Raw genomic sequence first — 12,963 nt, forward strand, 5'->3', positions numbered from 1 at the left:
CCCTACCTTATCTTGGTTGCAGTGGTGGGAAATGTGCAATCCAAGCCAATCTAGAAATGTTTTCATGAAAGCAATCAGATTTTATTGGAAGAGCCTTTTGAATCGTTGTTGGCTCTTAAGCAGGAGAACTCCATGAGTGATTTCATCATTCAATTTGAAAGATTAGTTGGGGTTATTAAGGGATTGGAAACAAACAGATTTCTTCTTTCTTTTTCCTTGTCATTTTCCTTTTATTTTCTTAATGATTCTATCATTGTTGGTACTATAAATGGGTATAGTTTGATTTCCTGTGTAATTGGGCAGAGCAGTGTGATCTTCTTGCTGTCGGATGTATCGCGGGAAAGGTGAGTATGAGAGAGATAAGAACTTCAACCCATCAAACTATAACAAGAAGATGATTGGTGCAAGGTTTTTCGCCAAGGGCTATGAGGCGGCATTTGGACAGTTGTACAAGACTTAATAACAAATTAAATAAAAAATTTCACGTAATATAAGATGTATACATGTGTGTGCACCACGTCATTATAGTTAGACGGCGTCAGTAAAAACTTAACGAAGAGGACTTAATTGGCTCATTTTTACAAGTTTATGGACCCGATTGAGACAAAAAAAAAACAAGGACCTACTTGAGATTGACACAGGAATACGAGAACCAAATGAGGGTTTAAACCTAAAATATATATATAAGAATTTAAAGTAAAAATATCAAATATAATATAAATAAAATTAAATATAAAATTTTACTATTCATTTTTCTAAACCTAATATACCATACTACCCTCTTTATAAGGAATAGTAGTTCATCATATAAAAAATATAAGAAAGCTTCTAAAAACTTACTAGAAATACATTACATTTCAACACTCCCACTCAAGCTGGAACATATAGATTATATACATCAAGTTTGGAACATATAAATTGAATTCTTGGTCTCCTTAGAGATTTAGTCAGAATGTCTCTAAGTTGTTCATTAAAATTGACAACCTTAGTAACAAGTTCTTGGACAACAACTTCTCTCTAATAAAATTAAAGTCAATCTCTATGTGTTTTGTTTTCTCATAAAACACAGAATTAGAGGCAATGTGAAGGACTACTTGGTTGTCATAGTACAATTTCATTTGCTCATTTTCACAAAAATTTCAATTCTTGAAGAAGTTGTTTAATCCACACAAGTTCACATGCAGTTAGAATCATAGATCGATATTCAGTTTCAGCACTAGATCGAGCAACAACAATTTGTTTCTTGTTTTTCCAATATATAAGGTTCCCTCCAAGTAAAACACATTATCTTGTAGTAGATCTTCAATCAATTGGACAACCAGCCCAATATGCATCACAATATCCTTGGATCCGAGTGCTTCCTTTGTTCTCACACAACAATCTTTATCTTGAGTTTCCTTTTACGTATCTGAGAATACAAATCACTGCATTCCAATGATCAACATGTGGATGTTGGATAAACTTACTCAACTCCCACCAGATAAGAAAGATCAGGTCTTATTGTGGTAAGATAGATGAGTTTTCCAACCAACCTTTTATATCTCTCTAGGTCTGAGAAAATTTCACCTTGATCTCTCATTAACTTTTGATTTGAGACCATATGACTATCAATGGGCTTGCCATTTGTCAGGTTTGTTTCCTCCAAAATATCAAGAGCATATTTTCCTTGTGTAATAATGACACATTCTTTTGACTGTGCCACTTCAATACCAAGAAATATTTAGATGACCCAAATCTTTGGCCTGAAAGTGGTTGAACAAATTATTCTTTAATTGAGTAATTCTAGTGACGTCATTTCTTATAATAACAATATCATCAGCATACACCACGCCCTCCTCGATTGCTTCTGCCTCTTCCTTTTCCTTGTGGTGCTACCATAATTGATGTTTCAATACCATCAATTGAATTCTCGTCTTTTATTAATGTAGGTACCTGAAAAAGTTGATTAATTAAGTTATTCATTGATGAGACTTAATCATCAGCTAAAATTTGATCACGAACATGATCAAAATCTAAGTGCAGATTTCTTATAATTAGGACCATGTAAAACTTATCAAGATTTTTGTTGATACCTTCTAAAGAATCAGCCACAAAGAAATTCTTCAACTCCTCTATAGGAGCACAAGCCTTTCCTATGTGAGTAACCATATCATGATTGATTTTTTTGAAGGAAGACGCTCTTTGAGTTGCATCAAAGAGACGTTGCACATCATTAGCAAGTATATCTTGTGCCCTTTTTCAAAAAAGATGAGCAAGTTTTGTAAGGTCTACAAATTTTTAAGGCCTCTTGCTCGACAGATTACTATAAGATAGCGCATAATTGAAAATCAAGCTTCTGCCACTGAGTTTTTTTTATTAGGTACAGTGGAAACATCTTGTTCAAGATATCCTTGCCTAAAAAACCATAACTCCATGGAAGAAAACCAAGTTAAATAGTTTTTCAGTTGAGTTTTACAAAAGTAATGATAGGAGTAGCAGATAAAGAAGGTGTTCCAAAAACAAAAGTCATTCTAAAACTAAATAAATGAAGGAAAATCTAATTTTGAGAGTAGAAACCCTATATATGAGCTACTATTAACGAAACAGAAAAATAGGGACCATAACACACTCAAGGGACTACAGTGAAACAACCGACAGTAGCGTAGTGATATTCCGACATAAAAAAAGGTGACGCGTGAGGAACACGCATCCTAGGCTAGCCAAAGATAGACGACATGTAACAGCATGTGTGGAGGCGAATGAGGCGGCATCCACTAGGAGTGAGTCACGTTTCTCAAGGTGCACCTAACCCTTGACTTCGCCAAAAAAAAAGTGACAACAGATAGTGACGGACAATAATGACGACAAGAACTGGAAACTTAGGTGGTTAGCTCTAGATACCAACTTAAAGAGTTAAGAGAAGCTAAAAACTTTTACTACTCACTTCTCTAAACCCTAATACACCATACTATCCTATTTATAAAAAAAATCTACTAGAAATACATTACATTCCAACAAACTAAATCTTAATTTTATTAAACTTAAACTAATAAAATGTAATCTAAATTTTAATTTTAATTAAATTAAACTAATAAAATTTAAAATAAATTTTAATTTTAATTAAATTTAACTTAATAAAATATAGATTAAATTTTAATTTTAATTTTTGTATGTATTATAATATATTACTCAATCGACTTTTTTATAAGCAATTATTAAAATACCTTTATCCTAAGTATAAGGATCACTTTTATGCTCTATAGCCTATATCAAGGTTAGCTTCTTTTTTATCCTCTTTTTGATTTCTCATAATCTATTAAATTATTCAATGATGTTACCTCATATGAATATGCTAAGATGAATGTGTTAAGTGTAAAATTCAATAGAATAAAAATATAAGAATTAGAACGTGTCAGATAAAAAAAATTAAAAAAATTATAAATTTTAAAATTTTGAAAACTAAAATCACATGAAAAAGAAGAATCAAAATCACATGGGAGTTAAGGAAGCGCCAAAATTAAAATTTAACGAAAAAGATTTGCATGACATTAGAGGGAGAAAGGGAGATCAAGATTACTTTGCACATCAATAAAGAAAAAGAAATCAAATGAACTGGAATTGAAAATGAAGTGCAAATGCAGATAAGTTCAAATTACTGGGACCAGTTTCCTATTCTACAACCAACAAACTACCCGTGTTGGTTAACTTGTATAAATACCTAAATCATAAGCTATTGTTTTACATATATAAACATCAAAGTAAATGAAGTAGAATGATAAAAAATAATTCAAGATTCCTTATGTATGTAGCTTACTTTTTTTGTCTCTAGCAGCTTGGATTTGATCAGCAAGTGACACTTCTTTCTGCATTTTTTCTCTCTTGATAAGCTCTAAATCCAATTTATTATGGGCTGGAAAAATGCAATCAAAAGTGTCTCCTTCTCTAGTTAAGTCACCATTGGTGTTCTCAATCATGTGAATCTAAACACAAGACAAATTTGGCATCATAGGAAGCAGAGAGGCATAAATAAAAATAGTAAGAATTAAGGTCATTACAAACAAATATATAGCATAGATGTTTATAATACTCTCATCACTCTAAAGGACATTTTTCTACTACTTTCTCAATGGCTTATTCCTTATTTCATTCAGCTCCTCTCTCTCCATGGTCTAAAAGACCTATTACAGGATGTTTTAAGTTTCTACTGATAATACAGATAAAAGGATTTTTAATTGACAAAGCCAACGTGTTGCATTTATATACAGTCAATAAAAGAGGAAAAACAGAATCTTACCTTAGTTAATGGATTGCACAGTTTTAACTCTTGAGTATCTTCCAAGGAAGCTTTGCCTTCCTTACTATTTCTGTGGCGATGACTCTTTGTATTTCCTTTCACTTTAGCCCTCTCTTGATGCTCTTTTCTCTTCTGAGTGAGGATTACCCTTTTTATTGCTTTTATCCGAGCTGCTTTCTCTGATTTTACCCTGGCCAACTCTTTTTTCTTTGCCTTTTCTTCAGTACGCTGAAATCGGCGCTGGCGAATAATTTCTTCTTGTATCTTCTCATAGCTGTCCCAGTCAAGCTCTTGTTCCCCACTCCCTCCTTTCTTAGCTGCTCTGGCTATGTTTTCCCTCCATGCTAGGATGATATTCTTTGCTCCAGTAACTGCCATCACCTTTTCTCTTCGCTTTTTGCTGGCTAGCATATGATGATGGAGCTCCAACTGTTGTCTTATCTTATGGTAGCTATCCCATTCTAGCTCTTCCTGACCAATTCCTCCTTTCTTGGCAAAATTTGCTATGCTTTGTGTCCATGAAAGCAAAAAATCCTCCCTTATCCGTTTCGACTTCAGCCGCTCACACCAAACACGCCTCACTGAATCACTTATCTTTGCCTTGGTTTGATCACTGCAGGAAGGTTGATATTTAATGAATATGATAGAATGCATAGCCAATGGCTACAAATTTAATATTCATTTCATAGGCAAGATTAAAGACAATCAAAAAAATTTATTGAACACTATCTATCAATGAGTGCAAAATATATTTGAAACTGTGTACCATAAAGATATGTAACTTTCAGGTGCATTGAGACTGGAAGTATGAGGATCATTGTTACGTATCAGAGTCGGTAACAATCATAATCTCACAAAACAGTAGAAAATTCTCAGATATTACTCAGTACTTACAAGAGTGGAACACTTTATGACAGCAATGATAGTAAATAATGTAGAATGACCTCAATTGTTAGACATATGAGCCTTTATATTTAGTCAGACAAACAGCAATAAATACAAAATCGAAACATCATATATCTTAAAACAGACATGTTATAACCTGAGAAATAAACATTTTGTTTCTCTAAGCCAAGTAGCATACAATTCGATGCCGGTTTACTGCCTATACTATCCCTTCACAATGTGGAAGGTAGAAACATTCATATGATAAGTAATCAAGAGTCCAAATCCAAGTCTTCAATCTCAGTAACTTCTAGTCTGCATTCTTTCCCCCATTTCTGAATTAACAAAGGAGTAGGATTACTTTTCTTCGGTTAAAATTGGTAGAGTTTGAACAACCAAAGGTCTAAAGACCAGACATCCCATCATTTTTACTCCCAAATGATAGGTTCCTAATCAGAAACCTATGGAAAACACACTCCACGCACTCAAAACACACAGCCAAGAATGCTGTATAATAACCTCTTTGTATTTACAGTCAATCAAGAATACAAGTACAAGAGCTTAACCTCCCCCTTCAGGACAACAAGTTCCTGACAGTCTGTTATTATCCAAAAGCCAACCCCTCTACAATTAAACCCAAACCTATTTATACAAGTCTCTCCCCGCCTTTCCTAACTGCCAAGGCAGTTAGGCTAACTAATGTCTCTTCCTTCTCTCATAAACCAATAACCTCCTAACATTATCCCCCTCTGCTTCAGCAACCTTGTCCTCAAGGTTGAACTCAGGGTATTGATCCTGAATAGTCTCCACGTCTTCCCATGTAGCCCCATCTCTACCACCTTCTTGCCATTCCACCAAGACCTGTTGCACCATCTCTTCCCCCTGCTGCCTTTGCCTCTTCTCTAGAATTCTCACTAGCCAATAGGTGGGACCCTCTGCTTGTAGCTCGGCAAGCAGCTCCTTTTTTATTCTCTTCTCCCCACCACTTTCTTTAATTGGGATACATGAAAAATTGAATGTATCCTGGGTGTTTCCGGCAACTGTAAGAGATAAGCAACCTTTCCAATTTGCTGAATCACCTGGAATGGTCCATAATATCGAGCTGCTAGCTTGGAATGTAACCGCACGGCCATAGAAGATTGTCTATGGGGTCTAATTTTCAAGTAGACCCAGTCTCCCACTTGAATATCCACTTCTCTCCTTCTTTTGTTTGCCTGGTTAGCCATCAAATCTTGTGCCCTACGTAGATGGAATTTTAATTGTCTCAGAGCCTCGTCTCTCGTCATTAAGTCTTGAGCCACCGTTTCCACCGCTGTCTCCCCTGGAACGAATCTACTCAAGGACGGTGGAGCCCGACCATACACAATCTCGAATAAGGAGCACCTTGTCGCCCCCTGGTAACTGGTATTGTACCAGTATTCAGCCCAAGGCAGCATCATCTTCCAGCTTTTGGGTTGCTCTGAGCAGAAACATCTCAAATATCCTTCCACAATGCGGTTCAAGACCTCTGTTTGACCATCAGTCTCCGGATGGTAGGCAGTGCTCATTTTAAGATGGGTTCCTTGCATCTTTAAAAGTTCTTTCCAAAACACACTTAGAAATAGGGGATCCCTCTCACTAACAATTGACATAGGGATTCTGTGTAACCTGACTATTTCCTGGACGAAAACCTCTGCCACCGTTCTCGCTTAGTAGGGATGTTTCAGTGCTATGAAATGGCCGTACTTGCTCAATGTATCCACCACTACCAATATTGCGTCATAGCTCTGAGATTTAGGCAATTTTACAATGAAATCTATACTTACCTCTTCCCACACTGCCTGAGGAATCGGCAGGGGCTGCAATAAACCTTGGGGAGATGCAGTCATATATTTATGCTGCCGACATATCACACACCCAGCCACAAACTTTGTTACAGTGTTCTTCATACCCACCCAGTAGAATGACTGCACTATCCTTCTATAAGTTCAAATTACCCCTGAGTGTCCACCTGTGCTTGTCACATGAAATTCCGCTAATAATTTGGGGATTCAGATAGATTTCGCCGAAAGCACCAACCTCCCTTTGTAGTGAAGCCTATCGTTCTCCAAAGTATATGATGCGTGACAATTCGGGTCCCTCTTGATCTCATCAACTATTTTCTTTAGTGACTCATCCTCTTCTATTTCCTTCAATACTTCTCGGAAATCATGCCAATACGGTCTGGAGATAGCCTGCAATTCTAGTTCCTCAATACCTCCTTCCCCTTTTCTAGATAGGGCGTCAGCGACCTTATTCGAGCTCCCTGTTCTGTATACAATGTCAAAGTTGTATCCCATGAGCTTGGCTATCCAGCTCTGTTGACTAAGTCGTGATTCTCTGTTCCAACAGGTACTTCAGGCTACGTTAATTTGTATGCACCACAAACCTCCGTCCAAGTAGATATGGCCTCCAATGTTGAATGGCCATTACCACGGCCATGAGCTCTTTTTCATATATAGATTTACTTAAGGATCCCTCTGACAAAGCTTTGCTGAAAAAAGCAATGGGTTTCCTGTTCTGCATTAGCACAGCCCCCACACCAACCTCGGATGCGTCACATTCCACGTGAAATTCCTGATTGAAATCCGGAAGAGTCAAGACTGGTGCAGTGGTAATGGCAGTCTTGAGTGCTGCCATGGCCGTTCTAGTTGTTTCCGACCACACAAACTTCCCCTTTTTAAGCAATTCGGTTAAAGGCTTGGCCATCTTCCCATATCCCTGCACAAACCGCCGATAGTACCCTGTTAGGCCCAAAAAACCTCTCAAGGCCTTCAAATTTTTCGGTTCTTCCCACTCCAACACCGCCTTGATTTTATCCTTGTCCATCTCAACACCCCTTTCAGATATCAGGTGGCCTAGATATTCGATCTGCTGCTTTCCAAACTCACATTTGCTCTGGTTAGCTACCCATCTTTGCTGCTCCAATAACTGTAACATCGTTCCCAGCTGTTCTAAATGATCCTTCCACGTAGAACTGTACACTAGGATGTCATCAAAGAAGACAAGTACACATTTCCTGAGGAAAGTCTGCATCAAGTTATTCATTGCGTTTTGGAAGGTGGCCGGTGCGTTAGTGAGTCCAAAAGGCATTACCAGAAATTCAAAGTGGCCTTGGTATGTGCGGAACGCCGTCTTGGGGATATCTTCTTCTTCCATCCTTATTTGATGATATCCAGCCTTCAAGTCTATCTTGGAGAAGTATTTGGCGCCGTGTAGTTCGTCTAGCAGCTCTTCTATCATGGGAATGGGGTATTTATCTGGGACCGTAGCCTTGTTCAGGGCTCTGTAGTCAACACAAAAGCGCCACTTGTCGTTCTTCTTCTTCACCAATATCACCGGACTGGAGTAGGGGCTCTTCCTTGGCCTGATGATCTCGGCTTTCAACATATCTGCCACTTGTTTTTCTATTTCTTCCTTCATAAGATGGGGGTATCTATAGGGCCGAACGTTGACGGGGTTCACTCCTTCCTTGAGGACAATGCGGTGCTCCATATCACGAGGCGGGGGCAGGCTTTCTCTCTCCTGAAACACCCCATAGTGCGCCTGCAACATTGTCTTTAATTCAGCCTGTTGTTCCCCTGTCAAATCCCCAGTCCACTCACCGCACCCCTCCTGCTCCACTAGGCCCAGATCCCACACTAGTACCCATGACTCAGCATCCACTAATTTCAACAAGGCCTTGGGATCCACCAGCTGTCTGGAAAGCGCTGGATCACCCTTTATTGTCACCTTCTTACCCTTCAACATATATTCCATGGACATCTCCCCCCAGTTGATCATAACCTTCCCAAGCTTCGTTGGCTATGCCACTCCCAAGATTACATCTACTCCCCCCAATTCGAACACGTACAATTCCTCCTCCACCGTGGCTTCCCCCAAATTTATTCGAATTTTCTCGCAACGTCCACGAGATATCCTCTTGTGACCATCCCCAAGGCTCACCGTGTATGGGTTTGTATCAGTGACTGCTAACTTCAATTCCTCCACCACCCTCCGACTAATATAGTTATGGCTAGCCCCACTGTCTATGAGGACCACCACTCTTCTTTCTCCAATTCGCCCTGTTAATTTCATGGTTCTGGGTGGTGTCAACCCCTCTGCTGAGCAAGCAGATAGTTCCATGGGCTTCGCATCCTGGTTCCCGTCTTTTGTCCCTTCGTCCTCCTCGTCTTCCGCCAAGAGCAACACCCGCAAGCTCTTCTCCGAACACGGTGACCTGGTGCAAAAGGACCCCTGCACCGAAAACATCGACCTTCTTCCAGTCTTTTAATAAATTCTGGATAAGGTAAATTTCTTACCATTCTCCCCCGATTGTCGCCTCCTCCAAGATTCCACCTCTCACGCTATTCGCCATCATCGAACCTTCTCTTCGGTTCGACCCACTCGCTTCCATTCCTCCTGAACGGTTCGTTGGTTGTCGTTCGACTTCTCCTCGAACGATGGTTGTCGAGGCTCGCCTACCCACTGGATTCACCTTTAAGTCGTTCCAACCTCCTCCCTTCGCTCTGGATATTGCGTCTTCCACGTCCTGCGTGATCCTCACTGCAACCTCCAATTCTTGAGGATCTTGTATGCGGACTTGCCCCTTAATTTCTTCCCGTAGCCCAGCCAGGAAAAATCCTAATGCAAGTTCCTCCAATAAGCCTTGGGTCTGTCCCAATAATATCTCGAAGTTCTTGGTGAATTCCTCTACCGTCCCTTCTTGTCGCAGCGTCGCCAGCTGCTCGTACACAGTCCCTCGAAATCCCCCTCCAAAACGATTTATCAACGTCGCTTTTAAGCCAGACCAAGAACGGTTCTTGGCTTTGTTTTTCCAGATCTTAAACCAATAACTCGCACTACCTTCCATGCTAATGTAGGCGAGCTCTACCTTGTCTTCCTCTGCCACTTTCTGTATATCAAAGAAGCGTTCCGCTCTGTTGATCCAGCTGTGTGGTTCTTGCCCTTCAAACCCCGGTAAGTCTACTCTTTTTCTCCAATTCTGTTGTATCCCATTATCACGTCTCTCGTGATTATCGTTCACCGAGCTATTACCCCCTTCAGAGTTCCCATCATGATTATTAGTTCCTCCACCCATTAGCCTCATCAATTGTTGCACGTCGTGTCGTATCGCAGCGGTCTCCGCCTTGATCCGTTCCACCATGATCTCAAGATACTTCAGTCGTCCCTCCGTCTGGCTCCCCATCACTATCTCACGTCCCTTTTGATCCAGCAGGTCGGACCAAATGATAGGTTCCTAATCAGAAACCTATGGAAAACACACTCCACACACTCAAAACACACAGCCAAGAATGTTGTATAACCTCTTTGTATTTACAGTCAATCAAGAATACAAGTACAGAGAGCTTAACCTCCCCCTTCAGGACAACAAGTTCCTGACAGTCTGTTATTATCCAAAAGCCAACCCCTCTACAATTAAACCCAAACCTACTTATACAAGTCCCTCCCCGCCTTACCTAACTACCTTGGCAGTTAGGCTAACTAATGTCTCTTCCTTCTCTCATAAACCAATAACCTCCTAACATCCACAGTATTTTAGTTTCCCATTGATAAACTATCATTTTCCATGGAGCAAGATTACATTCTGCTTTGAGGAAGCATACAGAAAAACTTAGGAGATTTCCATGACAGATATGTTTACCTATGAGAATGGGGATGTTCGGCCATCTTCTTCCTTACCTGAAATTTGGTCAAGGAGAGACAGGAAATAAGGAAATAGTAGTTACATGGTAATTGAACTACCTAGCAACAGAAAAACTATTTTGTAAGGTAGCTAGCATTTGAATAATTACATAAAGAAATGAAGGAACCTAAAACCAAAGAATAACAACTAAAATCACTGTAACAATAAGTTAGTCAAATTGAAAACACTTGTAAAAGGAGAAAACACTCCAAAAACTGAATGACTCTTACTTGACTTCACCTTAGGATCCCTCAAAGCCTCTATAGTTCTTTGTCTGATTCGCTCCCGGGTCTCTGCATTGTGTCCGGAATCACAATCACTTATATAAAAAAACTAACCAACTACATGGTACAAACAAGGTTTTAAAAGGCTGTCTGCAACCGCAATTTTGGCCACAACATCAAGGATTTTAGGGTTCATGACTACGACAATTAGGGCTATATCAATCACATTCGTCAGAATATAAAGAATCACAACAAAAACCCATAGCCACAAGTTAAAACCTGGGATACACACATCAATGTCAATTGAAATGTCAACTACCTGCACTGTGTTTCTTTCCTTTGTTCCAAGGCACTTTCCCGCGGTTGGCCAGCCCTATTCTCATTCTTCTGATCCTCTCCTTGAGCACCTCTTCGCTGAGGGAGTCATCAAAGCCAACCACTCCATCCCCATTGTTGAAATAATCAGAGTAATCAACAATAGCATCTGAGGGGTCCCCATCATCAGCATCACTGAGTTGAAGCTCCTCAATGGGGAGAACCCTTTGGGAGGAACAAACAAAAGTTAAATTTGCAGGGGCAGCCCTGACCAGAGGAAGCACTTGCAATGTTGCTGGAGGGTAAAATGCACAAGTGCAATCAACCATGGTGGGTAAAAGAAGGCGTGAGTCAGTGTTGGAAATGTGGAATGAAACGAACATAGCTCTCACAATGACACAAAAAATTCAAGTTCCAAACTTTATAAGAAAAAGTCACAAAGTTGATTTCTTTGGCATATGTTCATACTATCTAATCACATACAGAACATATGGGGTGTGTTAAATCCGAGTGGAAAAGAGAAAGAGAAAGAGAGAGATTACACAAAGTTGGAGTGGAGCAAGAGGGTTGAAGCTGTGGATGAGAACATGAATGAAAGAGAGCTGAGAGGTATAATCCTATCTAACCTAACCAATCAAACTTTTTCAATGGTTTTGCCTACAAAGGTTTCCATTTTTTATTTTTCTTTTCTTTTTGTGTTTAAATGAAAGTTTCATGTTTTCTAAAAAAAATAGTGAATATTTAATTTGAACAGTTTTATATTAGTTCTCAATACTAAATTTTGTTTAAGTTTTTCTAAAATTAATAATCAAATTTGGATAGCAAAATAATAAAATTTAAATTTAAAAAAAATTAAATTATTTCTTTAATTTCTATACTTTTTATAGAAACTATAAACAATAAAATATTAAATAACAAAAGCTGAGTTGTTTTTTATTGTTAAATTTTTTATTTTGCATTGGTTTCGGAATGGATTGGTATTGTTATCATACAACATCGAATATTTTAAAGTTTTAATTATTTTCTTTGTTTTTGGTTTGGATGCAGTCTCTTAAATTTGTTTACTTTTTTAAAAAGATTTCAATTTTGTCTAAACGTATGATTTAAAAATATTAATTTCGTCTAAATTAAATTTATCCTAATCTAGTTTTTTTCGTTAAATAAACGTTAACTCACACAATCATAAACAATAAATTTTAAATAATTTATTAATAATATTTATGGATAACATTTTTTATGCATCTGAGTTAGAGAAAAAGTTTGATCATTCAATTATTACTGAAAATGGTTAATTTCTCTCTCTTACTTTGTTCAACAGTCAAACAATTATTGAAAATTGTTAATCCTACCATCATAAAAATTTCTTTTTTTCTTTATTTTTTTTGTTTGAAAAGAACAAGATGCTCAAACAGTTATTTTGTTATACCATATACATATTTTTTCCTAAAAAATAAATACTAAATCTATTTATCTTAAAAGAAATAAATTAACTGAAAAGTTCTTTTAATTTATATTAGCAATATAATTTTTAATTTTTGTAAATTAAAAAATCTAAGAAGAAA

General features: G+C 38.1%; 1 protein-coding gene across 4 annotated transcripts; it reads right to left on the reverse strand.

Annotated features, from left to right (window-relative positions):
* Window positions 1–1,002: 1,002 nt before the first annotated feature.
* LOC108339160 (uncharacterized) lies at window positions 1,003–12,057 on the reverse strand. Of its 4 annotated transcripts, none has more exons than XM_052877878.1 (7): window positions 11,944–12,030; window positions 11,406–11,626; window positions 11,103–11,155; window positions 10,821–10,858; window positions 4,274–4,886; window positions 3,794–3,959; window positions 1,003–1,932 (listed from the first exon to the last, which is right to left on the reverse strand). In XM_052877878.1, exons 1-7 carry the CDS (start codon window positions 11,988–11,990, stop codon window positions 1,898–1,900), a joined length of 1,173 nt encoding a protein of 390 aa, XP_052733838.1. In that variant the 5' UTR covers window positions 11,991–12,030; the 3' UTR covers window positions 1,003–1,897. The 4 variants fall into 4 exon arrangements, with proteins under 4 accessions (XP_052733838.1, XP_052733836.1, XP_052733839.1 ...); XM_052877879.1 differs by having other exon boundaries at window positions 1,011–1,932; window positions 11,406–11,696; window positions 11,944–12,057; XM_052877876.1 differs by having other exon boundaries at window positions 1,009–1,932; window positions 11,406–12,025.
* Window positions 12,058–12,963: the final 906 nt, after the last annotated feature.

Source organism: Vigna angularis, chromosome 5 (assembly GCF_016808095.1).
Source record: "Vigna angularis cultivar LongXiaoDou No.4 chromosome 5, ASM1680809v1, whole genome shotgun sequence".
NCBI classification, from domain to species: Eukaryota; Viridiplantae; Streptophyta; class Magnoliopsida; order Fabales; family Fabaceae; genus Vigna; species Vigna angularis.

What these genes read in the sequence shown, in the direction of transcription:
- LOC108339160 (XM_052877876.1), bottom strand. Translation starts at nt 11,784, where the DNA reads ATGTTCGTTTCATTCCACATTTCCAACACTGACTCACGCCTTCTTTTA. An exon ending in AGGAAAGAAACACAGTGCAG is followed by an intron (nt 11,156 to 11,405) that starts GTAGTTGACATT and finishes GACACAATGCAG; the next exon opens with AGACCCGGGAGCGAATCAGA. An exon ending in AGGCTTTGAGGGATCCTAAG is followed by an intron (nt 10,859 to 11,102) that starts GTGAAGTCAAGT and finishes ACCAAATTTCAG; the next exon opens with GTAAGGAAGAAGATGGCCGA.